Genomic DNA, 27,443 nt, shown 5'->3' with positions numbered 1-27,443 from the left:
TGGCAAGAAGGAGAAGAGGGTGGTGCAGGCACAATGGTTAAGGTGGCCATAACCACGACACCCTCATTCTCTCCCGAGTCATTCTCAGACTCCAAGGTTTTCTCAAATTTACATCCCTCTGTTTCTACCTCACTATGATCAAACAACAGCTTCTCCTCAAATAAAATCATTTGTACAAAAAAAAAAAAAAAAAGATCCCTCACACTTGATCCTAACTGTTCCATAATTTATTGCTCCTGACTATACTCTCCCCAAACCTTTTTAACTCACTGTGCACACTTAGGGAGTACCATCGCCTGCCTTTAGTTTAGTTTTCTCATGCCCAGGTCCCTGTTGGGCCCCACTAATCCCCAACACATAGATAGTGGGTTCTTATGTCTTATATAGTCAATTCTTTCTGACATTTTATCTTCCTGACCTTTCTGATCTTTCTAGATATTATGTCAAAAAAATTGCAGCAACTCCACATTATAAATTAGGCCACCATTTTATCCAAACTTTATGGAGCTGTACCACCATTATGAGTCCAGAGGATCAAGACTGAATTTATGTACCTTTGCCAAAATATGGAGTTCCAAGTCATTATTGAAATTCTCCATGTCAATAAATTTTCCATAGTCAGTCTAAGTTAAGAGAACCCCTTGATCTACATCCCTCAAGACCCATTTCCAACATGTTCTCTTAATCTACTGATACTCTAACAATATGTGCTAATACTAGCATGAAGTTATCTTCTTTTGGAGCAGAACCGTTCTTATACCCAATGGGGCATTGCTGGAACCTTGTCTTGAAGTAATGAGGACTGATAAGGCACATCTTTCTTTTTAAATTGAATTTATTGGAATGACATTGCTTAATAAAATCATACAGATTTGGTAGGGCATATCTTGGGAAGAAAAAATGAAAAGTTGCCTCAGTTGAGTAACTGAGCAGTTTTTGAGAATGGGGAGGCTCTTCTGTTCTTTTAAGGGGTAGAGGTCTGCCCCTGGTGGTCCTGAAGCTTCCAGGGAATTCTGGGATTCCAAATTTCAGCCTCCTCCACCTAAATATGACTATTTCAAGTCTTAAGGTTCAACTGATTTGTCAGGGCCATGATTTTAACATAATGGTTCCAGCAGTCACTATCCCTGTCCTATATAATCTCCCTCTCTATCGAATTATGTCAATTTGCATGTACTCATTGTCATTCAATTTAAAAATAGAACCAATGAAAACACTAAAATTTTGCCTTGTTTTCATACTCCATTTTCTAATGTCCTTAATACTAAGTTTACTTAAATGTTATATTTTCACCATATCTCTGCTTTCTCACACGTTGTTTCCTTCTTAACCTTCCCTACTGACCTAGCTTCTCCCCCTACAGTTCACTAACATAGTTTTGGTTGGGGCCAACAATGGCAGATGCTTTTCTACTTACAATGAGGTTATGTCCTGATAAATCCTTCTTACATTAAAAATATCATAAGTTGAAAATGCATTTAATACACCTTATGTACTGAACATCATAGCTTAGCCTACCTCAAACATGGTAAGAACATTTATACATTAGCCTACAGTTGGGTAATTAATGAGTTTTATTTCAAGAGTAATCACTTTCCTCTTCTTCTTCTTGCCAGTAACAGGGGACATAAATGGGTGTTTTTTAGGCCTAATTGGATCAAAAACTCAAAACACACATTAACAATATGTGCTAATATTAGATGAAGTTATCTTCATGCTAATGAGGAGGGAGCAAGCCTCTCTACTGCTTTGAGAGGGAAGAAATCAGAAGAATACAAGGGAAAGGAGCCAGCAGGGATAACTGAGTCAGTGAGTGATAAATTAACTACATCCCATAATTCTCTAAATGGTTGCTTAGAGCCTCTCACAACACAAAGCAAGAAAAGCAGGATCTGTATGTAGCTTTGACCAGTGATCTGAAAACCCTTTCCCCCTTGCTGACCCCACTGAAACACACCCTCCCCTCTCCTTGAGTCCTGGTAAGCCTTAAACAAACGAATCACTACATGCCTATTGCTTAGATACTGTAAGGGTATCTAATTTGTAAGAAACTCTAATTCAGGAAGCTCGTGCTTTGGTGTTACTATCATCACATGCACCACCAGCTACTAATAAATTCTCTTTCCTTCATTAATTAGGTTGTCTGAGTGTCTCTTCCATCTGGGTTGTTTTCCTGCAACACTAAAACACTGTCAATTTGGTACACCCTAGAGCAGTGGTCCCCAACCTTTTTTGGGCCACGGACCAGTTTAATGTCAGAAAATATTTTCACAGGCTCTGGCCAGTTGGCTCAGCGGTAGAGCGTCAGCCTGGTGTGCGGGGGACCCGGGTTCGATTCCCGGCCAGGGCACATAGGAGAAGCACCCATTTGCTTCTCCACCCCCCCCCTTCCTCTCTGTCTCTCTCTTCCCCTCCCGCAGCCAAGGCTCCATTGGAGCAAAGATGGCCCGGGCGCTGGGGATGGCTCCTTGGCCTCTGCCCCAGGCGCTAGAGTGGCTCTGGTCGCGGCAGAGCATCGCCCCCTGGTGGGCAGAGCGTTGCCCCTGGTGGGCGTGCCGGGTGGATCCCAGTAGGATGCATGCGGGAGTCTGTCTGACTGTCTCTCCCCGTTTCCAGCTTCAGAAAAAAGAAAAAAAAGAAAGAAAAAAAATAAAGAAAATATTTTCACGGACCGGCCTTTAGGGTGGGACAGATAAATGTATCACGTGACCGAGACAAGCATCAAGAGTGAGTCTTAGACGGATGTAACAGAGGGAATCTGGTCATTTTTTAAAAATAAAACATCGTTCAGACTTAAATATAAATAAAACGGAAATAATGTAAGTTATTTATTCTTTCTCTGTGGACCGGTATCAAATGGCCCACGGACCGGTAGCGGTCCATGGCCCGGGAGTTGGGGACCACTGCTCTAAGTACCAGTTGTTTACCCCCAAGAACATGTGGCTGGCTAAGGTCTGCGGCTCACTGCTGCCACCCAGATGCATAGGAGAGTATCATACCACATATTGCTACCCAGGGGAAAGCTAAGTATTTACAATTCAAAGAATAGTTTCTGCTGAATGCATATTGTTTCCACACTGTCACAAAGTCAAAGCATCCTAATTTGAACCACGTGAGGTTGAAGTCTATCTATATATCCATGTTGCCAAGTCCAATGGTCATTTTTCTGTATCAGTTTTACTAGTATACTCGGCAGCATTTGAAAGTTGATGTCTCTCCTTGTAACACAATGACATCTCTTATTCCATTTCTCCACACTTCCCTTGATTTATTTTTATCATCCTAGTAGCTCCTTCTTGTTTCCTTTTGCTGATTCTTTTCCCTCAGTTTTACCTCCAGAGATTTAAGCATCTCGGGGCTCAGATCTGATGTCACTTCTTTTTTTTCTAAGGTTATCCAATTTGCATGTTGATGACTTCCAAATTTATAGCTCTTTTCTCCATATTTAGTTACAAATTAATATGTTCAATGTCCTATTTGGCATTTTTGCTTAGATATTTCATAGATCTCTCAAGCATATATGTATAGAGTTAGAATTTTTTATTTCTATTCTCCCACCTCTCAAATATTAGTATCACTTCAATCTTAGCAGCAATGTACTTCCCATTTCTAAAGTAAAAACAATGTAAAGTTTTTTGACTTTCCTTTTTTTTTTATTTCCTCCTATCATGTAATCAAGTAACAAGACTTAATCATTTTACCCACACAACATATAATTATATATTGCTCACAAAAATTAGGAGATATTCTATAGTTTTATATTCATTTTGAAATATTCTCTATTGTTTGTATGCAGTATAGAATTCATTCATTAAGAACTTCTCTAACTCAGGGGCCTTTTCTGATTGGCTCAGTGATAGAGTTTTGGCCTGGAGTATGGATGTCCAGATTCAATTCTCAGAGCATACAGTAGAGGCGACCATCTGCTTTTTCCCTTCTGTCTCTCTCTCTCTCTCCCTCTGTCCCTCTCTCTCTCTTTCACTTTCCCTCTTGCAGCCATGGCTCAATTGATTCCAGTTCATTTCCCTTGGCACTGAGGATGGTTCTTGGAGCTTCTGCCTCATTCTCTAAAATAGCTTGGTTGCCAAGCAACAGCCCTAGGGAGACAAAGAATCACCATATAGGGGTTTTGCCTGGTGGATCCCAGTCAGGGTCCATGCAGGAGTCTTTCTCTGTCTCCTTTCCTGTCAATTAAATAACAACAACAAAAACAAACCTCCTTAACTCTAATACCATCATACAAATCTGAGCCACTGTGATTTCTCATACCACCTACTTATTATAATAATGTACCAAATAATCTCCTTAATTATACTGCTCCCCACCTCCAACACATACAACATCTTATAACCAAAGTGAACTTAAGTCTACATACAAATCAAACTAGGCTATATATGCCTTCAATTTCTTTAACATCTTCTCACTGAACTCAAATCTAAATTCCTTCTCCTGACCTATAAGGCCTTTGCTCACCATGCTTTATTCATCCAAACCTTGTTGTTCTTCTTCAAACAGCTACTCCTCAGAACACTGATATTTGCTTCCCTAGCCTTTGGGAATGATATTTGTTCATACTATGACATGGTTGGGGTATATTTGAGATTCAAGTCTCGGCTTGAAATTTTACTTTCCCAGGTAGCTCTATCCTGACAATGCTGTACCAAGCCATCCCTCATTTCGATATTTCTCAGTTGCATTAACCCATAACGTGTAACTATTTGTTTGTTTCCTTGATTATTATTTGTCTTCCACAACATTTTCCATGGCTGTGCATAAAAATATGGACTGTGTCACATTGTATCTCTATGTTAAACACTCAGTACTATGCTTCACACTGAGACATTTGATATGTGAATGAATATCTATTTATTAAACAAGGATTAAAAACAGAATAAAATCTTCCTGCACTATTTATAACCCCTTCACTACATTCTCTTAGAGAAAGCCTGAAAAGTCTACTCCAAACACTGGCAGTGAAGTGGTACAAATACGTCTTTTAATCTTGAGTGATTATCATTTTTGCATGATTTACCAGAATCAATATAATCTCAGAAGATAAACCACTTCATTCGGCTATATCACTTTTATCCTAGATTTTCCAATAAGAAGAATTATGTAGAGTAAGAGGTTTCTGCTATGGCTTCTGTTTCTACCTCAGCATCCTTTGCCTGGTTGCCACCTACAGAAAAATTGAATTTTGAGGTGTTATGTTAGTAAAGTAAGTAGATGATCAAGTTTCTAAAATCCACAATGTAAACACATTAAACATGGAGCTTTCAAGATTCCCATTAGCCCTCAAGTTTCTTTTGTTCCCATACTTAATAAATCACATAAACTGGCCTCAGCTTAGCTGGGGGAAAGGGATAGGTATTCTTTAAGACAGTATTAAAAGAATATAAGCTTCAGCCTATGCACCTAATTTTTCATCGTTTCTTTACCTTATAAGGCACTGAATAAATCTTTTTTATCAGCTAAATGATACCTTTTGCACTATCAGATTCAGAGAAAAAATAAACATATAATACTAGAGAAAAAATAATTTTTATTTTTACCAAATTTATTGATCAGAAAATGTATAAACATTTTCTCTTCTGCACACAAAGTACATGGCTACTCTAGTCTGGTTATTGACAAAGTCTATCACTTCAAAATCTTGTCACAACATAAATGATGCGGTTTTGATGAAATTTCCCAACTAGATATCTCTTAAATGACTTATGTATAATCTGAATAATATCCTCCTGGCATATAGAGATAATCGGTATTAAATCAATGTCTTCTTTGACAGTTTTGACATTTAACATCTCAAAACATAAGTTTTTGATTGAAGGTTTCATCTTATCAGGGTATCTTGATAATCAATGCGGATACAGTTCTAGTTTGTTGAAGCAAACTTATACATGTCTTTTGTGTAAGAAATATCCTTCAACAAGCAATATATAGTCTATTTAGGCTCCTTGTTTAGCCATCTTTACTTTATAAGAATTTTATATGAACATCCCTCCTTCTGTCACACTTATAGAGTATCTTTCTTTTATTGATCTATAATCCTAAAATAATTTTTAAACTTACTGTGACAATACTTATTATAATCACAATTTGTTTTATTTGTGATTATAATAGGTATTAATTTCTGTTTCATTCATAGAATTGCAAAGCATTTTATTAAGAGCTTTGACCTTAATGAGTCTTTTGCAAAGGTGAAGCTTAGTTGGGTGATCTGAGAAGAATTGAGCCAGGACCATGAGGAAGAGCCAGTTGCTTTTCATAGGGATGCAAATAACAGAAAGATATCATCATTACAGTTTTTCTGAATTAGCCTTACAATTTGCATCTGGAGAAACGATTTAGAATTAAGTATGAAAATACCCTTTCCTCTCACAGTTAATATTAGGATGTTAACATTTTATTTGTTCTAAATATGTTTCAGGAAAACTCTGATGGAAGGAAAAAGAGAAGAGAAACAAAGAGAAAGAGAGACAGAGTAAAGAGGCAAAATAAGCTCTATGTGCCTGACCTGTGGTGGCACAGTGGATAAAGTCTCAATCTGGCATCCTGAAGTCACCGGTTCTAAACCCTGGGTTTACCCGGTCAATGCCCATACAGGAAGCAGCTACTAAGAATTGATGCTTCCCACCTCTCCTCTCTCTCTCTTCTGCAAAATAAATCAATAAATATAATAATAATAATCTCTATGTAAAATTTCTTAAGTTATAAATATACCAAATATATTTTAAGGTGATCAACCATATAAACCTAACATTAAGGTATGAACAAAAGATAATTAAGAAACATTGTGTCTTCCTTTGTCTTAGAAAATGAAAATTTGTCTTCAGATCAGTTTATGTTGTTAGAAATTTTTTCCTTTTAGTGTATGTGTTACTTTACATAGATCCTGAGAGATTCGTGTCTTAATTTATTGTCCCCCAGAATTAAGATAAATGAATGGCTTGAGGGATAGTTTTTAGAGCTATCAACTTACTAATGATCACAGCTAAATCATTCTCTGACAGGAAGGAACTAGAATCAGCCATGAGAGAGCAAAAATAGTAGGAAATGAAAAGCAGGAGGAAGGAGATGATAGCTTTGATGGCTCCCATGTGGGCATCTCTACTGGGATCTCTGCACCCGCTGGCAGTGAGCTTCATCTGCCTGATGTGTCTCCACAGGGAGAGGATCAACAAGAGAAGTGAGATCAGGGACACAGAAAAGGGGAACAACGTTAACAGGTTGACATTGTTCTATTCCTGGTAGGAAGCATGGTGAGCTTCATTTATCCTCCATCTCAAAGTTAAGTTTCTCTCCCACTTTGCGTTGGCACAAAGCTCGAAATCACCATTCAAATTCTCAGTCACAAGAAGGCCTATAAACACAGAGAGGGCCAAGCACACCAGCAGAATCCTAGGAGTCCCCCTGTCAATTCTCCACTTCATCCAGAGGAAAAGAGGATGGAAGAAATTAGCTATCTTGAGGAAATAGAAAATGCTAAGGCAGGTAGCAAACCAGACACTTACATGGCTGGTTAGTATTCGGAAGAAGAAAAAGGTTCTCATTTGTGTATTGATGGCACAGAGAGCTGGATTCAGCACCAACATAAAACAATCAAATAGTATTAGACACAAAAGACAAATTCTGGATATGGCCAGACCTGTGAGAATTAAATCAATGGTAGCAACCTTCTTATTCTTGATCCAGTCCATGCAGTTTACCAATCCAATAAATGCATTTCCTAAAATCTCCACTAAAAAGCCTCTAACTGCTATGATCATTAAGGTTCTCTTTACTTTTTCATTTGACATGTTAAAACACAGGAATCTGCAGGCCCTGGCCAGGTCCCTGAGTAAGAGTGTCGACCTGGTATGTTAGGGTTGCAGGTTTGACTCCCCAGTCAGCACACGTAGGAGAAGCAATCGATGAGTACACAACTGAACGGAACAACTAAGTGAAACAGTGAGTTCATACTTCTCTTTCTTTTTCTCTCTCAAGTCAATGGAAAATTTTTTTTAAAAATCCAATTTGTTTCTATTTGAACTGATGTAGTATAGTATGTCATCCATACCTACTTCATAGATTTTGCTCTTAATTTCTTTACCTCTTTTATTGTAGTCTGTCCTACAAGGAAAACTGAAATGACCAATAAAGATTGTAGCTATCTTCATTCAATCCTAATTAGTCCTGACAAACAATACAGTTGGCGATCCCTGGCCTGATTGCTGTATGTCCTTTTACCTTCCCAGGAAGTTTTACTTTCCACATCTGGTCCATTTAGGTTGAGTTACAGTTTGTCAAGATGCAAATTAGGCCAGTTCCCTTTCATAGCTCCACACTGTCTTTCTCTGGTTACATTCTGCAACTTTGGATTTATTCCTCTTTTGACCCATGCTACTAAACTCAACAGGCCTGCCAGATTTAGCAACTAAAAATACAGAACACTGAGCTAAATTTGAATTACAAATAAACAGTACAGACCCTTTTAGTGTCTGTCCCAAGTGCATGAGATAACTACTTCCAGGAGATACTAAAATGCAAATTTAAATGAATATCCTGTATTTTATCTGGCAAATGTCAAATATTTCTGGCAATTAGAAAATGGTCAATGTTGAAATCTGTAGAGGAATCCTTATTTTTGTTGAATGATCCTATTAATTCCTGCTAACATTCCAAAGTTTGGTTTAATATTGAGATCTAGATATTTCCAGGGAATTGAAAAGGTTAACATTAAATATAAATTATTTGGTTCTAAAAATATATTTTACCTCATTTTTTTCTTTTCTTTTTTTAAAATGATTGTAATGTATTCATTTTAGAGAGAGAAGTGAGAGAAGGGGGAAGGAGCAAGAAGCATCATTTCCCATATGTGCCTTGACCAGGCAAGTCCTGAGTTTCAAACCAGCTACCTCAGTGTTCCAGGTCAATGCTTTATCCACTGCACCACCACAGGTCAGGCTGATACTTTGCCTCATTTCATCTTGGTTGTTCAGATTAACAATTATATGGCACAAAGTCTCTAAAATAATATATTGTCTTATTAGTCAAGGAACATTTAATGGTCATTTAGTTTGCCATGATATATATATTAATATATGTATACAGTTTCTGAACGTTAAGAAACCATGATAAAGAAGAGTATTACTTACTTTTTTTTTTTTTTTTTTACAGAGACAGAGAGAGAGTCAAAGAGAGGGATAGATAGAAACGGGGATGAAAAACATCAATTATCAGTTTTTCCTTGCCGACACCTTAGTTGTTCATTGATTGCTTTCTCATATGTGCCATGACCGCGGGCCTTCAGCAGACCGAGTAACCCCTTGCTGGAGCCAGCGACCTTGGGTCCAAGCTGGTGAGCTTTTTGCTCAAACCAGGTGAGCCTGTGTTCAAGCTGGCGACCTCGGGGTCTCGAACCTGGGTCCTTGGCATCCCAGTTCAATACTCTATCCACTGCGCCACCGCCTGGTCAGCTATTACTTACTTTTAGACTTTTTTATTCAAAATGTTCCACAGGCAGTTGTATATACAAGAGGGAAAAGAGTAAAACCCTGTGTTTTATTCTACTCTCCATGCTCCTCCCTGCCAAATCGCATCTGAGTACCTAGATCGTTAGCCCTTGTAACCTGTTGAGCACATTAGATGATTAAATTTATCTCATTTCTACAGACTAATTCTTGTTCTGAAGGGCTTATCTAATTCACAGTTGCTGAAAAAGACTTTGCTGCCTAGTGTCTCCATGGAATAATTCTGGAGTACTCGTACCTTACTTGGGAATGTAATTCTCTCTCTTTCTTTATAGCCCAAATCTTCTTGAGAAGTTACCATGATTATTGGACTAATTGCCTCATTATGTAGCCTTGTTCACAGGTGACCACAGTCCTCTGGAAATGATCCCTACTCCAGGTACATCATTTTCTTCTCTGTAGTGTTTTGGTAAATAAAGTGCTCACAATAACTATGATAATGCTAATGCCCAAATAAAGTTCAGACTAATATGGTTGTTGTTGGTTTTTTCAACAAATAAATGTAGATTTTATGCTGACTAGTATTGTATAGTGTGGAAGTGACAATGTAGCTACTGAGGAACACATTAAGAAAGTCCCTCAAATTTTAAAAACTACGACTATCCTATGATCCAGCAGCCTCACTTGTGGGAATATATCCAAAAGAACTGAAATTAGGATCTTGAAGAGATAATTTGTACTCTTAAGTTTACTGCAGCATTACTCACAATAACTAAAATGTTGAAACAACCTATATTCACATTGACAGAGGAATGGGTAAAAAAAAATGAGATATATACATACAGCAGAATATTATTCAGTCTTAAAAGAAAAGAAGAGCCTGACTTATGGTGGTGCAGTGGATCAAGTGTCGGCTTGGAACACTGAGGTTGCTGGTCTGAAACCCTGGGCTTGCCTGGTCAAGGCACATATGGGAGTTGATGCTTCCTGCTCTTCCCCCCCTTCTCCCTCTCGCTCTCTTTCTCTCTCTCTCTCCCTCTCTCGCTCATCTAAAATGAATAAATAAAATCTAAAAAAAGCAGAAGAAAAGAAGAAAATCTTGCAATATGAATAAACCTGTAGGACACTATGCTAAGTGAAATAAGTTTGTTACCAAAAGAGAAATACTGTGTGATTCCTCTACGTGAGGTATCTAAACTAGTCCAACTCATAGAAGCAGAGAGTAAAACAGTGGCGCCAGGCTTGAAGGAGCAGACGTGGAAAGTCGGTATTGAACAGATATAGAGTTTCAGTTGTGAATAAGTTCTAGAGATCTGCAGCACATCATTGTGCCTATCTTTAACAATATTGCATTTATTTGCTTAAAATTTTGTTAAAAGGGTAAATCTCACATTAAATGTTCTTACTACAATAAAAATAAAAAGTATTCTGCATGACAGCATTTTGTCACATGCCTATACCTTGAACCCCAGTCCTGGTATTACATACAGATATCGGAAACATTGGAGATTCAGGAAACAGAACACGGAAAAAAGGACCTCAAACTAATGCCAGAAAACCTTCCCAGAAGTACTAATCTTATAAAACATGTATTTCATCTGAACCTGCAGAAATATATAAAGTCTATCCAAGCATAGAATTTATAAACATTATGAAATGCAAGTTGTTTGAAGAAGATTTTAATTGCAAGGGAAATATATAAATAGGAGATGTCAGAATAAGGTCAACTAGGAAATATTACCTAGGAGACCACCTAAGTGTCACTCACCTAGGAGGAGAGCGATCCATAATGGGAAACAGAACCAGGCAGAACAGAGATCTGAGTTCCTAGTTAATAAACTGAATGGGAGGGATTCAGCAGAGGCTTGAAGGGAGTGCAATGAAGGGCCAGCAGTGAAAATATCTGATAGGAAAAATGAGAAGCCAGATAGTGCAGTGTGGGTTCACTTTACTGTGGGTCAAAGTAAAATCTTAAAGAGACTTACCTGGGCAATGCCTGTCTAACATTTGCAGTAAGAAGATAAAAAGAGAAATGTGGGTCCTAAAGTTCTTGGAGGGAAGGGAGCATAAAGATGAGATTTCTGGGGTGTAAAAAGACATAAAGACTGTATTTATTAATGTGCTGTGGGTCACAATAACAAATATATGTACCCAAAATAAATAAAGTAACTGAAAAAAATGAGAAAGTATCTATAAGAAAATTTCATTTTTATTTAATAACACGGTTTGCTTTTAAAGCCAAGATTTTGCAGCACACACGCTGTTTTTCCACATCTCAGCATCCCGACAGATGCTTGTCTCCGCTCCTGATTTTCCAATAATTAAAGCAAGTGAGTGACCTGAGGATAGAGAATTGCTATAACCCCTCCAAACATCACAGCTGACTTGCTTTCTTCACAAGGTAGCTAAACGTTGCCAAAAGAGAAGCCAGAAAGTCTACAAACAGGAGAAGGAGAAATGAAGTCACAGTTTTCATGGCCCCTACAGGGGCTCCTGTCTCTAAAGCCTGTAACATTAAGCTTTATTTGTTTAGTATGTCTCCTAAAGACATAATTAAAAGGAAAAATGAGATCAATGACACAGAAAATGGGACAACTGCCCACAGGGTAGAGTGATAATGGGTTAAAGTATTGAATTTTACTCACATGGAACTATACAGTGATGTTTCTCTAAATGCTTTGCAATTTTAAAAAACTCAAAATCATAATTAAGTATCATTGCTAGTATACAGCTGTTTAACGAAGAAATGGTCAAGCAGCCCAGCAGGAGCCAGTGAACCACTCCATCAATTCTCCACCTCATCCAGTGGGTGAAAGAAAATTGACTATCTTAAGAAAATAGGAGACATTTAGGCACATGGCAAACCATATACTTAGGTAGTTGGTGAGCATCCAGAAGATATTAACTATTTTTAACTTATCATTTTATAAACATCTGAGTAGAACACAGTATGATGTCATTTAGCACCATTACACAGAGCAAACAAATTCTGGAGAGAGCTAAATGGGTGAGGATGTAGTCAACTGAAGAGATCTTTTTCTTCTTAATCCAGTTAATTCAGTTCATTAGTCCAATATATCCATTCTCCAAAATTCCTATTATGAACTCTCCAGTTATTAGGATCATACAGACGTTATCTTTTGTACCAAGCATGTTGGTAGAGAGAACACTCCGATCTCAAATACCACTGCCAATGAGCAAATTTACAGATGACCAGAGGTAGCAAAGTAAATAAATTCTTCAAATCATGGAACATTTCATTTGTCATTATTTTGACTTTGATATCAGTTCAGGAGTGCCCAGCTCTCCCTGAAATAAGATTGCTTCTACATTCATGAAGAATAAACCAAATGATTGATTGCTCCAAACAAATAGCTTGACTAGATTTGTTGTCTGGGCAAATGACAATGATCACCCTTTAGTGAGTAGTAATAGAAATGTGGGGTTAAAACTGATCTCATACAAATTAAAAGAGATTATATTTCATGAACTTGCAATAAGCAACATGCTGCTAGATTCTGCATATTTGGACCTATTAAACTGAGTTTTGCATAGGGAGAAACAAAAAGCTAACAAAAACATGTGTTTATTCAAAATCAAAATGTGTAAATGAAATGTCATTTTTATCACCATAAGTTATAAATTTCCCATAAGTCAGGTCTCCTTGTAGAAATGGATTTTAGTTCTGGAAACAATTAGTGCAATTAGATTATAGAGAGTTAACTTTCATTCCAATGATAATTTTTGTTCTCATATAAATGGTTAATAAGGAAGGATATGATACAAATCTAATTACAAATGTCATAGTGTTATTAGGTAGGCAGGCACATGGCAACATTTACTAAGAATTGACTTTCTCACCTGACCAGGCAGTAGCACAGTGGATAAAGCATCAGACTGGGACAGGGAGAATCCAGGTTCAAAACACCGAGGTTGCCGGCTTGAGCACGGGCTCATCTGGTTTGAGCAAGGCTCACCAGCTTGAGCCCAAGGTAGCTGGATTGAGCAAGGTGTCACTCGGTCTGTTGTAGCCCCTCAGTCAAGGCACATATGAGAAAGCAGTCAATGAACAACTAAGGTGCTGCAAGGAAGAATTGATGCTTCTCATTTCTCTTCCTTCCTGTCTGTCTGTTCCTCCCTCTGTCTCTGTCACAAAAAAATAAAATAAATAAGTTTTACTCTCTCTATTAGAAGTGAAAATGTTGGATAAGACTTGTTCTTTTTACTTTTATTTAATATGAAAAATGCTGTCCATGACAATTCACTTTCTGCAATGTCTCTTGGATAATAAACATTTTCATCTGATATTGAGAAGTTCACACTTTAAATTACCCTAGTTACAACTGACTCTTTTTATAAGATTTATGGCCTCATATTCTGCATTGTAGTCATGTCTCTAGATGGGTAATTAATTTAAAAAATGTTTTCTTTTTACCTAAACAATATTTCTAGGAATTAGAACTGACTCTACTATGAAATTAAATTTGATTCTCATTTGGGAAATATGATTTAGCCCACAATAAATTTGAATCTAGTATACAAATCACAAAAATGAGGATTTCTCTTCTTGTATTTAAGCACTTCTGGACTGTAAATATCATATGTATTTCCTCCATTTTTTACATGTGTAAGGTGTAAAATAGAAAAGTATGAAGCTAGTAATTTTAAAAATAGTTAGCTATAAAATATTAACTGAACCAAAATAGAAGAGGGAATGATGCTAAAGGGTAAAAGGTGGCAAAGATTCTTAGGTCTAGAAAGATAGAAGATTTCAAAGACTGTTTGAAAACTGACTCCTAGAATTGGCACCACCAGCTAGGGTTGACTAGGGTTTACAGAGTTCCCTCATCTACTGTGGGGTTAGGTTCCAGAACCGCCCCCTGCGACAGGCAAAAATCCATGAAATAGAGACCTTATATTTGTTTTATTTTTTATATATTTTTAAGACTTTATTTGGATTTAATATTCTTTTAATATGTTTTAATTAATATTTTTATATTTTTTTCAATTTTTTAGGCTAGAAAATGCTTATTTTACCACAAAAATAATTAAACTATTAAAATACCTATATACCGCAAATCCTGTGATATAGCAAAACATCCACAATACAAAATTAGATATATACAATTTAAAAATCTGTGATACAGTGAGACTGAGAAACGTGAACCACGATATGGCGAGGGACAACTGTATTTACTTAGGGTTTACTTCTTTCTCAAAGTGGTTCTAGCATATATATATATATAGCAATATATATACATTGCTAACTGTACAACCTCCCCCTTTCCTGGTCATACCTTCATTCTTGAGATCATACCTATTTTCCCACATTATATTTTACCATAAGCAGAATCTCTCCAAAGAGTGCCCCCCTCCCCATCCTGATAAGGATGAACCATTCCAGAAATAGAGGTGATAATAGGGCAGGAAAGCTAAGAATTGACTTTAGGTTTAGGCAAAGTAGGCAGTTTTTTTACATGATTGATTTTATAAGAAGAGCTGATGTACTTTAAAATTTCTTCCCCATAGCCTGTTGGCCTGAAATTTTTCTAGTTATTAAGTTCAAAGTCTTTGCCAGTACAGGGCAGAAAGAAGTAGAACCTTTTTTCATTTGGGCAATGTTAGCACGGGATTTAGATTTAGTTTTTTGCAAAGACAAACTTATGTGGCTCAGTGATGATGGGTTAAAAATTAAACAAGACAAAATGTAAAAGGACACAAAAGGAAATTTAGAATCACAATAGATATTAATTATTTTCAATAGCATTTAATAAAAAAATGAATGCAATCAATTCAGACAAGGGAAAGAGTCTTTGTTGACTTCTCCTTGGATTCAGGGTTCTCTATGGGACAAAAGATTTTGTTCTTTTGTAGAAACATTTTGCAATTCTTAGCACCTTCAGAAAAGCCTCCCTTATCTTACTCTTCCCCATTATCAGGATGAATGAATGGCTTGATGGGAAAATGACAGTTACTATGATGCCACCAAACATGACCGCAAATTTCCTCTGAGGAATCAGAAGTTAAGATGAGAAAGACATACTACACAACAAAGAGCAGCAGAAAGATTATCACTACCTTTATGGCCCTCAGGTGGGCCTCTGTGCTCGGGCCCCTGGACCCTGTGGCATAAAGTTTCACTTGCTTGGTGTGTCTGAAGAGGGAGCAAAGTAACAGGAGAAATGAGATCAGGCAAAGAATAAAGGGAACGATAGCCTCCAGATTCAGGGTAATCTGTTTGAAAGTATTTGGGATTTTATTCACTTTGGATTCCCAAGTTATATTTTTTCATGATTGACTTTGAAGTGATATCATGATTCTTTATTCAATGAAACACTAATAATTAAGGAGATGAGAGAGGAAATCAGAAGAATCCCAAGGGTGACTTTTTTAATCTTTAGCTTCAGCCAGAGGAAAAATGGGTGGAATATAATGGGGATCTGTTATGGACCAAACGTGAGTAATTATTGATGGGAGCCCAAATTGATTATAAATTTAATGAGACTTTATTAGCTGGCCTGCAACTGCCAGCTGAGAAACAACTAACAGCCCCAAGCTTAGGGAGAGAGCAGTATTTAAGGGAATAAATCACAAAGTCATAGCTATTACAATACGTATGCACCAACATTCTTGACATTTCAGTAGAAAGCACTCTTTGTTCTAAAGCTGATTACAGTTCTTCCTGTAAGTGCTGCAAGGCTAAAAGCATAAAACTACATCCTGCTTCTGTAGGCAAGATTTAAGTCAAGATATTTAACTAGTTGGGCTTGTAAAAACTTTCTACTCTAAGCCAGTGTTTTTATTTTTTTTTAATAAATAAATTTTTATTAATTTTAATGGGGTTACATCAATAAATCAGGGTACATAAAATTTTTATTAATTTTAATGGGGTTACATCAATAAATCAGGGTCCAGGTTATCTTGTCATTCAATTATGTTGCATACCCATCACCCAAAGTCAGATTGTCCTCCGTCACCTTCTATCTAGTTTTCTTTGTGCCCTCTCTCCCTCCTTCCCTCCCCCTGCCCCCTGTAACCACCACACTCTTGTCCATGTCTCTTAGTCTTGTTTTTTATGTCCCACCAATGTGTGGAATCCTGCAGTTCTTGTTTTTTTTCTGATTTACTTATTTCACTCCATATAATGTTATCAAGATCCCAACATTTTGTTGTAAGTGACCCGATGTCATCATTTCTTATGGCTGAATAGTATACCTGGTGTATATGTGCCACATCTCTTTATCCAGTTTTCTATTTTTTTTTACAGTGATTAAAGCCTTTAAGCAAACTCTTGGCCAATACAGCAAGAATCCATAAAAGAGTACTGTCCTTAACAAGTTCACCAAGTCCAAGTTGGCCCCAACACCATGCCAAGTCCCTAATGTTGGGCAGATTCTAAAATGTATTATTCTTACTTTGTTAAAGATGAGGCTGTCCACATGGAGGCCGTTGCCCAGGTGATATTAATGTGTGTTGGGGGCTGGCTGTGGGTAGGCAGAATCCTTGTAGCCTGGGGCTTGGTTTTGGGATTAAGCCTTTCCCACTTCTTTTGATGTGGGGTGGTACAATCCCATCATGTCCCAGATAAGTGACTTTGTATTAGAGACTTCCCTATTTTGTATATTGGATTAAAGGTTTTGATTTCTACACTATAAAATGAGGGCAGAACAGGAGCTTGCTCTCTTGGTTCCTGAGATTAACATTAGAGGAGAGAGCAGAGAGCAGAGCAGAGAAAGGCCACATGGAGGAGGCCTGGAGAAACAGCCAAGATGGTGGAGTGTTGAGTGAGAAGCCAGTTTGTGCAGAGTTTGAGTAGGGAGAAGGAAGGAGATGGGGAACAGGGGTGAATAAGTCTGATGAGCTAGAAACCTTTGATTCTAGGACACTCAGATAAGTCAGTAGCATTGTGAGCACTGAATGTGAGTGGGTTTTGGAGCCCAGTGTGTGTTTTTACTTGCCCGCCGGGTGCAAGCTAGAATTAAAGATGAAGTCCCATCAGTTTTTGGCTCCGTTGTTTCTTTACCGACTGTCCGAATCCAATGCAAACCTGCATGGGCCAGGCGGCTGCTGTGATAGTGGCCATGGCTTCTGGCTTTACACCTGATAAATGCAACCCAACCCCAGTTCAGTCTGTTAGGAGTTGTCCCAAGGAGCAGGAGTCCAGGAAAAGTCCACATCCAGGAAAAGTCCGCATGTAAGCCAGTGTTTTTTAACCAGTGTGCCATGAGACATGGTCAGGTGTGCCATGGAGAAATTAAACATAGGTCCCCAAACTATGGCCCATGTGCCGGATATGGCCCGCGGAGGTTATTTATCTGGCCCACTGCCAGCCGCCTCCATCCGAACATAAACATTCCCCTCACAATCCCTCCAGCTATCAGCAACAGGAAGAGTGGAGGCACAGGGAATGCTCACTGACCAATCACCTTCTAGGATTCATCCCAACCACTAGCGATGAACCAATAGTAGGTCGCCTCTCATCCACACCCAGGAAGGTCCCCACTCAGGCTGCCGCACACTTGTCATTGTGTGGCTGCAGCGAGTAGTTGAAGCTGCTACTCCTCCCCATGGTCCCGATTTCTAATCCTGGTCAGAACTGGAGGTAAATGTTACCACCACTAAATGAAGCCTCAGCCTCAGCTGGTTATGTCTATCCTGATGGTGTATACAGATATTTGACCTTTTACTTTTTAAAAGAGACCCCCGCAGAGGGTGATATACAATGCATCACAATGCATCACAATGTTATCTAACTTTAAAGCTAAAGTTTGCTGATCTTCCTTTGGACAGTTTTTAATTATCTGTTGCCAAGGAGTTCCCCATTCTGGTCAACAAAGCTATTTTGACATTGCTCCCTGTTGGGCAGATAAAATGTATTATGCTCACTTTGTTAAAGATGGAGGTCGTCGCCCAGGTGATATTAATGTGTGTTGAGAATCCTTGTAGCCTGGGGCTTGGTTTTGGGATTAAGCCTTTCCCACCCTTTTTGATGTGGGGTGGTACAATCCAATCATGCCTTGGAGAAGTGACTTTGTATTGGAGACTTCCCTATTTTGTATATTGGATTAGAGGTTGTGAAGCTACAATATAAAATGGGGGCGGAAGGAGAGTTTGCGCTCTTGGTTCCTGGGATGATTAGAGGAGAGAGCAGAGCAGAAGGAGGCCACGTGGAGTAGGCCAGGAGAAGCAGCCAAGATGGTGGAGTGCTGAGTGAGATGCCAGTTTGTGTAGAGTTTGTATCTGGGATAAGGAAGGAGATGGGGAACTGAGGAGAATAAGGCTGGTGAGCTAGAAACCTTTGATTCTAGGAAACTCGGATAAGTCAGTGGCTTTGTGAGCACTGAATGTGATTGGGTCTTGGAGCCCAGTGTGTGTTTTTACTTGCCCACCGGGTGCAAGCTAGAATTAAAGATGATGGCCCACCAGTTTGTGGCTCCGTTGTTTCTTTACCGACTGTCTGAATCCAATGCGAACCTGCATGGGCCGGGCTGCTTTGATAGTGGCAGCTGTGGCTCCTGGCTTTACACTCCCATTTTCAACCACATATCTATGTGAGCTGAGCTTCTCAAGCTTGACTGCGATGAAAACTAAAAACAGAGAGAGACTGAGAACTGTTGAGGAAGAGCTTCGTGTGTGTCTTTCTACCATTTCTGCCAGGATATCCCTTTTGTGTTCATCGAAACAGGCCCAGGTTTCACACTAAGTGAGTATAAATACATTTAGAAATTTAGAAACTATATTATTAAGTATATGTATAATATGTACTGTGTTAGAGTGTCATTTTGTGTCATTTTGGTAAGTGGTGTGCCCCAGGATTTTGTAAATGTAAAAAATGTGCCGAGGCTCAAAAAGGTTGAAAATCACTGCTCTAAGCTACTGTTACAGGCAAGCTCTGGTCAATGCTTAACTTCCTTGTATAGACTATTGAGGATTTTCTACTCTAAGCAGCTACTAAAAGCAAGTTTAAAGTTCCTCTTTATGTCCAACTCTTTATACACAATACTGAGGTCCCATACACAACACTAGGCCCCTATCACAGGATCCTGAGTAAATAGAAGATGTTGAGTCTGTGATAAGGTGCCAAAGAACTGCAAGACTTAGTATTGGTGTAAAGCCAGTATCCATGGCCACCATCACAGCTGCCTGGCCCATGCAGGTTTGCATTGGATTCAGACAGACAGTAATGAAACCACGGAGCCAAAAACAGGTGGTCCATCTTTAATCCTAGCTTGCACCTGGAGGGCAAGTAAAAACACCCACTGGGCTCCAAAACCCACTCATTCAGTACTCACAAAGCTACTGACTTATCCGAGTTTCCTAGAATCAAAGGTTTCTAGCTCACTAGCCTCATTCTCCTTTGTTCCCCATCTCCTTCTCTCTACACAAACTCTACACTAACTGGCTTCTCCTTCAGCACTCCACCATCTTGGCTATCTCTCCTCTCCTCCATGTGGCCTTACTCTGCTCTCCAACCTGCTCTCTGCTCTAATGCTAATCTCAGGAACTGAGAGAGCAAGCTCCCTGTCTGCCCCACTTTATGGTGTAGATTCAAAACCTTTAATCATATATACAAACAAGGAAGTCTCTGATACAAAGTCACTTATCTGAGGCATAATGGAATTCCTCATGAGAGTGCACCACCCTACATCAAAAAGGGTGGGAAAGGCTTAGTCCTAAAACCAAGCCCCAGGCTACAAGGATCCTGCCTGCCCACAGCCCACCCCAACACACATTAATATAATCAAGCCCATTCCAAGCAAGAAGGGCACTAATATCACCTAGACAACAGGGCTTCCACGTGGGCAGTGCCATCTTTAACAAAATGAGCATAATATATTTTATCTACCCAACAATTGGCAATGCCATTTTAAAGAGGAAAAGTCAGGCTTTGAATAAAGATTATCTGAAGAACTTCCTTTCCCTTTCAATAAGAGACAATATTTACATATCCTATACTGATTTTAACTCTTCTTCCCTTCTTGGAATCCTGGGAGTAACATATACCTCTAGACAAAGGGAGGGGAGATAAACACTGAAAGATTTGTGAATATCTTTGATATGTAGAGCAACATCACTATTGTGTTACCTTGTAAGTTTTTTTGTTGTTTTTTTTTTACCTTGTAAGTTTTAATGTTTTTATAGACCCTATATATGAATGTTATAAGATTGTTAATGATTGATTATTGTGTCGTCTTTCCTCTTCTTTTCCCCCAACCTATATGTGATCAAGTCTATATAACGAGCTGCAGGGCTATTTTGCACACTGTTGGGCAGATAAAATGTATTATGCTCACTTTGTTAAAGATGACACTGCTCACGTGGAGGTCGTTACCCAGGTGATATTAATGTGCGTTGGGGGCAGGCAGGATCATTGTAGCCTGGGGCTTGGTTTTGGGATTAAGCCTTTCCTACCCTTTTTGATATGGGGTGGTACAATCCAATCATGCCTCAGAGAAGTGACTTTGTATTAGAGACTTCCCTATTTTGTATATTGGATTAGAGGTTGTGAAACTACACTATAAAATGGGGGCAGAACGGGAGCTTGCTCTCTTGGTTCCTGGGATGATTAGCATGAGAGAGCAGAGGGAGCAGAGCAGAGAGCAGAAAGAGGCCATGTGGCCAGGAGAAGCAGCCAAGATGGCGGAGTATTGAGTGAGAGGCAAGTTTGTGCAGTTTGACACTGGAGAAGGAAGGAGATGGGGTACAGTGGTGAATAAGTCTGGTGAGCTAGAAACCTTTGATTCTAGGTGTAAGGCCAGGAGCCGCAATCGTGGCCATTCACATGCAGGTTCCCATTGGATTCGGGCAGACGATAAAGAAATGGCGGAGTCAGAGGACGGGGGGCCATCCTATTTATTGGTGTCTCACCAGACAGACAAACCACAAAAGAAGACAAGGGAAAAGCAGAAAACCAGCTCTTCCCATGAAGGGCAAGGGATCAGGGAAGCCCCAGCAATTGTGATAGCAGGAACTGTGTGCCAAGCTCCTGGTCTGTCCCACTTTATAGTGTAGAAAACCAAAATCCCTTAATCCAATATACAAACAAGGAAGTCTCCGATACAAAGTCACCCATCCAAGGCATAATTGGATTCCTCATGAGAGTGCACCACCCAGATAATACAATCATTCAAGGGTGTGGGGAAAAGCTTAGTCCCAAAACCAAACCCCAGGCTACAACGACCTGGCCTGCCTATAGCCTGTCCCCCACACCCAATATAAGTCACAAGCGAGCAAACATATATATCACATTTACAAACTTATTTGACCAACATTCCACCCCTTTTGCTTGCTTTACAATCTAAACCACAGGCATCTTCCATGATGGTCACTGTGCAAGGAGTAGGATACATTGCATAAACAGAAATAGTACCAACTACAGCAATAGGATTAACAGATCAAAAACTATGGGCGAAATGAGAGAGCTGTCAGTGGCACCAAGAGAGGCAAATCTTTTCCCTCTGGCAGAATACAGGCCAGAGTTTTGTCTGCAGACAGCACCGTAGCTGGCACCAGAGGCCGCCCTGAGCGGGCATACCAAACCTTATTGGCCAATACACCAGCATCTGCTGGTTCTATGTGTAGTAAAATAGGGGAACTCATTATTGGCCATAAAGAAATTACAAAGGTGCCCTTCAAAATGCTGTCCCCTTGAGCACTCAAGGGATAATACACTTCTACCTTAGGTGGCCAGGTGCTGGTTGCCCAAGGAGTTAACTGGAGGTCCACCTCTAACCCCTTTCCCCATGGTGCCAACAAGGCCACCCATCTCAGATGGGGGGCCTGTACAGTCCAGGGCCAAGTCCATTGAAGCCGTTGTCCTTTAAGAAGGGCTGTTGGAGCAGGCAAGAGCACGTTGCCCTGCTGTCCGAAACCTGGCTTGAGTAAAATGTCCTTGGTGCGTATCTGCAACTGAATAGGGGCAGCTGTCCGATGCAGAAGGGCCTCTACTGGAGCTGGGCTTCCCCGTCGAGGTCGCTCATTCAAAATCCGAAGTACTGTCCATAAGCGGCGTGTCCATCCAGTAAGAGAGCCGGTGCCCCCCTCCTGTCGCAGTCCCTGCTTTAAGAGTCCATTATAACGCTCAATGATACCAGCAGCCTGGGGGTGGTAGGGAACATGGTACTTCCAGTCCACCCCCAGCTTTTGAGCCCATTGCCTCACCGTTGAACCAGTGAAGTGGGTACCATTGTCACTTTCAAGGACCAGCGGTCGCCCGTATGCAGCACTCAGGCGGTCCAGAGCCTGTATGACTGCCCTCTGGTCAGGGTTACAAGCGGGGTAAGCAGCAAGCAGCCCGGTGGCAGTATCTACACAAGTAACTGCATACTGGTACCCTTCTGACTTTGGTAAGGGTCCAATGATGTCTATCTGCCATCGTGTCAGTGGGACATGACCCCTCTGGATCTGTCCAGGTGACACCAGTGGTCTCCGAGGGTGTTCCTTGGAACATACTGCACATTGCTCACAGGCTGCAAGTACCTCTGCATAGGACACAGGCAAGTTCCAAGCCTTAACCGTAGCCCACATAGTTTTCTGTCCTGCATGGAGCAGGCGCCGGTGGAGCCACTGTGCCACATCACCTGCAGGTGCAGTCTCCAACCATCGCACCCTTGCCAACGTATCTGCCTCATCATTCCCAGGATGGGCTAGAGGGGCATGCCCTGTCACATGATATACTGTCACCTGCTTCTGGTGTCCTGTTTCCCATAAGTCCTGCCACATGGCCTGACCCCATAATGGACGGTGCATTACCATCCACTGGTTAATGTGCCAAGTAGCAATCCAAAGGGTCAGTCCACGATAGACAGCCCAACTGTCAGTACAGATCACCAGAGGTGAAGGTTCATTATGGGCAACTAGCCAAACAGCTCTTAATTCTGCCCATTGGCTGCTTTGGCCTGTACCCGTGTCCATCCAAATAGTCTCAGTGGCCGGATGGAAGGCGATAGCCGTCCATTTGGCAGGTTGGCCCCTGCTGGAACCATCAGTATATCAGGCATCTTCGGGGATGGGCACCCGCCCCTCCTGGTAGGGACTGATCTCAGGTTCTGCCTCCTGAGCCCCAGTTGCACCTGACTCTAAAGTCGCATAGGTGACTGGACCCAAGACTTCCTGCAGTTCTGCCCTCAATGGGCTGGTGCTAAGAGCACAGCGTTGTTGCAGATAGGCACCCCACTTGGCCAGGGTAGACATTTGGGCCATACCACTACGTGGTTTAGTTGCCCAATCTCTCACCCATCCAGCTATAGGGTATGTTGTTTTGACTGTAACTGGTGTTGTGGTTGTAATACTCTCAGTTGCCAGGAGGGCAGCATACACAGCTGCCAGCTGCTTCTCTACTAATGAGTAATGAACTTCAGCACCTTTCCACAATTGGGACCAAAATCCAATAGGTTGCCGTAGGCGCTCTGTCCATCTCTCAGGACCGACTGACCCATGTTCAACTGCTGTTCACATGGAACCCTTCTCCACCCTTCGGAACGGCGCTCGCCCATCTCTCAGGACCGACTGACCCATGTTCAACTGCTGTTCACAACCCTGATCCGCAGCCGGAACTCCCCAGCTGTAGTTTCCAACCACAGTCCTTGCAAGACATCTACCCCCAAAATATATTCAGGAATAGGAGATACATACACCTTATATGGCTTAGGAGGCAGTCTCCCTATCCCCAATGGAATAGTTATTGGCTTCACTTGAACAGTTTGGCCCCCATAACCGTCAATGGCCATTGGGGTCCCAGCAAACCACTCTGGGTTTCCATAGAGAAGGGAACATTCTGCACCTGTATCCACCAAGGCCAACACCTGTTGTACATTGGAAGGGGACCAGTGGATAGCCAGTTCCACATGTGGCCTCCGGTCCCCGCCCATCCCCGTTAGACGGGTCCCTCGGCCTTTTTCCTATTCAAACTGGTACAATGGGTCTTGGGAGTTCCCCTCTCCCTCGGCCGTCTCTATCATATAATCTTGTAACCGAGCTGTGCGCGCACCAAACGTTTTATTGGTAGCTGCTGGGGCCTTTCGTCTCAGTGGCTGGAACTTCTGTTCTGGTTTAAGCTGCCGCCAAAGCTCCAAAAGAATTTTATTAGACTGGCCATCCAATTTCCCCTTATCTGCTCCAGCCGCAATCAAGTCTACCCACATCTGTGTTCGGGTAACCTTTACAGGCCCGTTTCCCTTGTTAGTTGGGGGGGAAACATAGGCAGCAGCCCTCACTGCTTTATGATCCCGAGCGGCCTCCAGCTCTCCCAAATCTGCTACCATCTGTGTAACTGCATTGATGGGCTGCCCCACATAGGGGCCCAAGATAGCCACAAGTGACCCAAAAAGGGCTGACGGGGCTCTAGCAAGGACAAATTCCCTCATTTTGGCCGTAAACACTTCCTCGTCTGGCCCACGAGACCCAGGGTTGAAAACAGCATTCTTCATACCTAGTTCTCGAAGGACCTTTACTAACTCACTGTAGCACTGCCACCGACTCATTGCCCCCGGCAGTTCTCCAGCATTCTGCCAGACCATACGAATGGCAGCCATCACCCATTCTAATAGGGTATGGTCTCCTGGATTGCCATGGCAGTTCTGAAGACGCTGCCTCAAGGAAGAGTGTGTGGCAATGGCGGCCAATTTCTCCATCTCTGTTCCGGAGAGCATGATGCCATCCACCCCTATATCCCATAATCGTAGTAACCAGGCTACCAGGGATTCAGTAGGTTTCTGCCTAAATTGTGCCCCCAACTCCATCAGCTCTGCCTGGGTATAGGGCCGGACCACAGAGCGTTCCATTACCTGGGCAGGAGGCTGTGGCTGCCCCTGAGGGACTCTTTGTTGCTGGGTTTTTACCTTCTTGGCGACAACTGGTCGGGCTCTCAGTGTGCGTATGGCAGCTTCAGCCTGAGCCTTCTCATCCTCAGAAGAGGAGTCGCAAGCGCCTGCTCCCGCTGACTCAAAGCCAATCCACCGGCACGGATGCTGCTGCTCCTTTGGTGATCATTTAGGCTCCTGTGGCTGCTGGCTTTTGGCCAGAAGCTGAGACTCGAGCTCTTGAATCCGCAGTTGTTTCTCCAACAACTACCGGTGAACACGTTCAACTTCCAGGGTAAACTGCAACTCGCGAACCCGTAATTCCTTCTCCAGTGCTCGCTCCAATTCCAGCCTTTTCTGCCGTTCTATTTTCAATTCATACTGAAGCTTTTGACCTCGGGCAGTTTCCTCTTGAGTAAAAAACATGTAGCCCATGGCCCCTAAAAGGACAGCCATGGGGAGCCAGAGCAGCAACCAGTACTCTATCCCACCCATCAAGGATGGTGGCTCCATACCAATCTCTGAATCCTGCCGGAAACTACGCCAGTTGTAAGGCCAGGAGCCGCCATCGTGGCCATTCACATGCAGGTTCCCATTGGATTCGGGCAGACGATAAAGAAATGGCGGAGTCAGAGGACGGGGGGCCATCCTATTTATTGGTGTCTCACCAAGACAGGCAAACCACAAAAGAAGACAAGGGAAAAGCAGAAAACCAGCTCTTCCCATGAAGGGCAAGGGATCAGGGAAGCCCCTGCAATTGTGATAGCAGGAACTGTGTGCCAAGCTCCTGGTCTGTCCCACTTTATAGTGTAGAAAACCAAAATCCCTTAATCCAATATACAAACAAGGAAGTCTCCGATACAAAGTCACCCATCCAAGGCATAATTGGATTCCTCATGAGAGTGCACCACCCAGATAATACAATCATTCAAGGGTGTGGGGAAAAGCTTAGTCCCAAAACCAAACCCCAGGCTACAACGACCTGGCCTGCCTATAGCCTGTCCCCCACACCCAATATAAGTCACAAGCGAGCAAACATATATATCACATTTACAAACTTATTTGACCAACACTAGGAAACTCGGATAAGTCAGTAGCTTTGTGAGCACTGAATGTGAGTGGGTTTTGGAGCCCAGTGTGTGTTTTTACTTGCCCGCCGAGTGCAACCTAGAATTAAAGATGACAGCCCATCAGTTCTTGGCTCCGTTGTTTCTTTACCGACTGTCCGAATCCAATGCGAACCTGCATGGGCCAGGCTGCTTTGATGGTGGCCCTGGCAATGGCTACTGGCTTTACACACACACACAATTTGGGTTAGCTATGCCCCATGTAAGTCATATGTAGCCAGCTTATTAATAAATCTCCTCCTAAAACTTCTGTATCCTGCCTTGGTGTCTCTACATAACTTGCAGAATTGAGGTACACTACTTGACAACAAGGCAAGAGGTAAGCCAAACACTTGAATGATTGCGAAGTGTCCAGAAAATATCCAAAGTGTTCATTACCTCATTATGGTCATATGTCTCTGGAGAGAGCAGCATAATAAAGCCATCTAAAAATATTACACACAACAAACAGATTCTGGAGATGGCTAAACCGATCAGTATAATGTCAATCAAGGAGATATCTCTTCTTTTGAGCCACCCAGTATAGTTAACTAGTACAAAGAATCCATTTCCCCAAATCCCTATAGTCAATTCACCAGCATCATGATCATACGTATTGCTTTTGTTGTACTTGGCATGTCAAAGGAGATTTCAATTTTGAATATCACTGATGATGAACTGAATTTCAGCTGACCAGTGAAGTACAGTATATCCGCCTGCCACTGAGGACATGCTGCATTTGTCTTTATCTGTCTTCTTTTTTCAGCTGTGAGCCAGGTCAAGAAGAGAGACAGTTCTGCTCTGGTTTAGAACTACATAAGAACTCACTGATGGAGGTCAATAATTTTTTTATGTGAAGTGTTGATTGAAAGGCTCAAAGATGCAAGTAGAAATAGATCTGATTTCTTGGATTTGCACAATATTTCTCAATTTTGATTCATCAGTCTAAGTAAGCAGTTGACTAAAACCTTCAAGAAGGAATCAATTGTTATAAAGTACTGCACCCCAGATTCTGAAAGGCACCATACCTCACTTCATCAAGTCCATGTAGAGACACCTAGTCCAGATAAATTTTGAAGAGTTTT

At 41.1% G+C, this 27,443-nt stretch overlaps 2 protein-coding genes and 1 pseudogene across 2 annotated transcripts; all 3 read right to left on the bottom strand.

The window, feature by feature from the left end:
• Positions 1-6,850: 6,850 nt before the first annotated feature.
• LOC136389363 (taste receptor type 2 member 7-like) lies at positions 6,851-7,799 on the bottom strand (annotated as a pseudogene).
• A 3,974-nt stretch (positions 7,800-11,773) lies between these two features.
• On the bottom strand, positions 11,774-12,605 carry TAS2R8 (taste 2 receptor member 8). The gene is given in 9 exon segments (XM_066360252.1): positions 11,774-11,841; positions 11,844-11,938; positions 11,940-11,994; positions 11,997-12,058; positions 12,060-12,121; positions 12,123-12,259; positions 12,262-12,378; positions 12,381-12,404; positions 12,407-12,605. Coding segments are annotated over 9 exon segments (819 nt in total).
• A 2,690-nt stretch (positions 12,606-15,295) lies between these two features.
• Positions 15,296-26,996, bottom strand: TAS2R9 (taste 2 receptor member 9). Its single transcript, XM_066360251.1, is given in 6 exon segments — positions 15,296-15,473; positions 15,475-15,739; positions 15,742-15,892; positions 23,925-24,048; positions 26,681-26,960; positions 26,963-26,996. Coding segments are annotated over 6 exon segments (1,032 nt in total).
• Between the last annotated feature and the right edge of the window lie 447 nt (positions 26,997-27,443).

This window comes from Saccopteryx leptura, chromosome 1 (genome assembly GCF_036850995.1).
Source record: "Saccopteryx leptura isolate mSacLep1 chromosome 1, mSacLep1_pri_phased_curated, whole genome shotgun sequence".
Classification (NCBI taxonomy): domain Eukaryota; kingdom Metazoa; phylum Chordata; class Mammalia; order Chiroptera; family Emballonuridae; genus Saccopteryx; species Saccopteryx leptura.
Note: the sequence above shows the minus strand (reverse complement) of the source record. Positions and strands in the feature narration are given on the sequence as shown.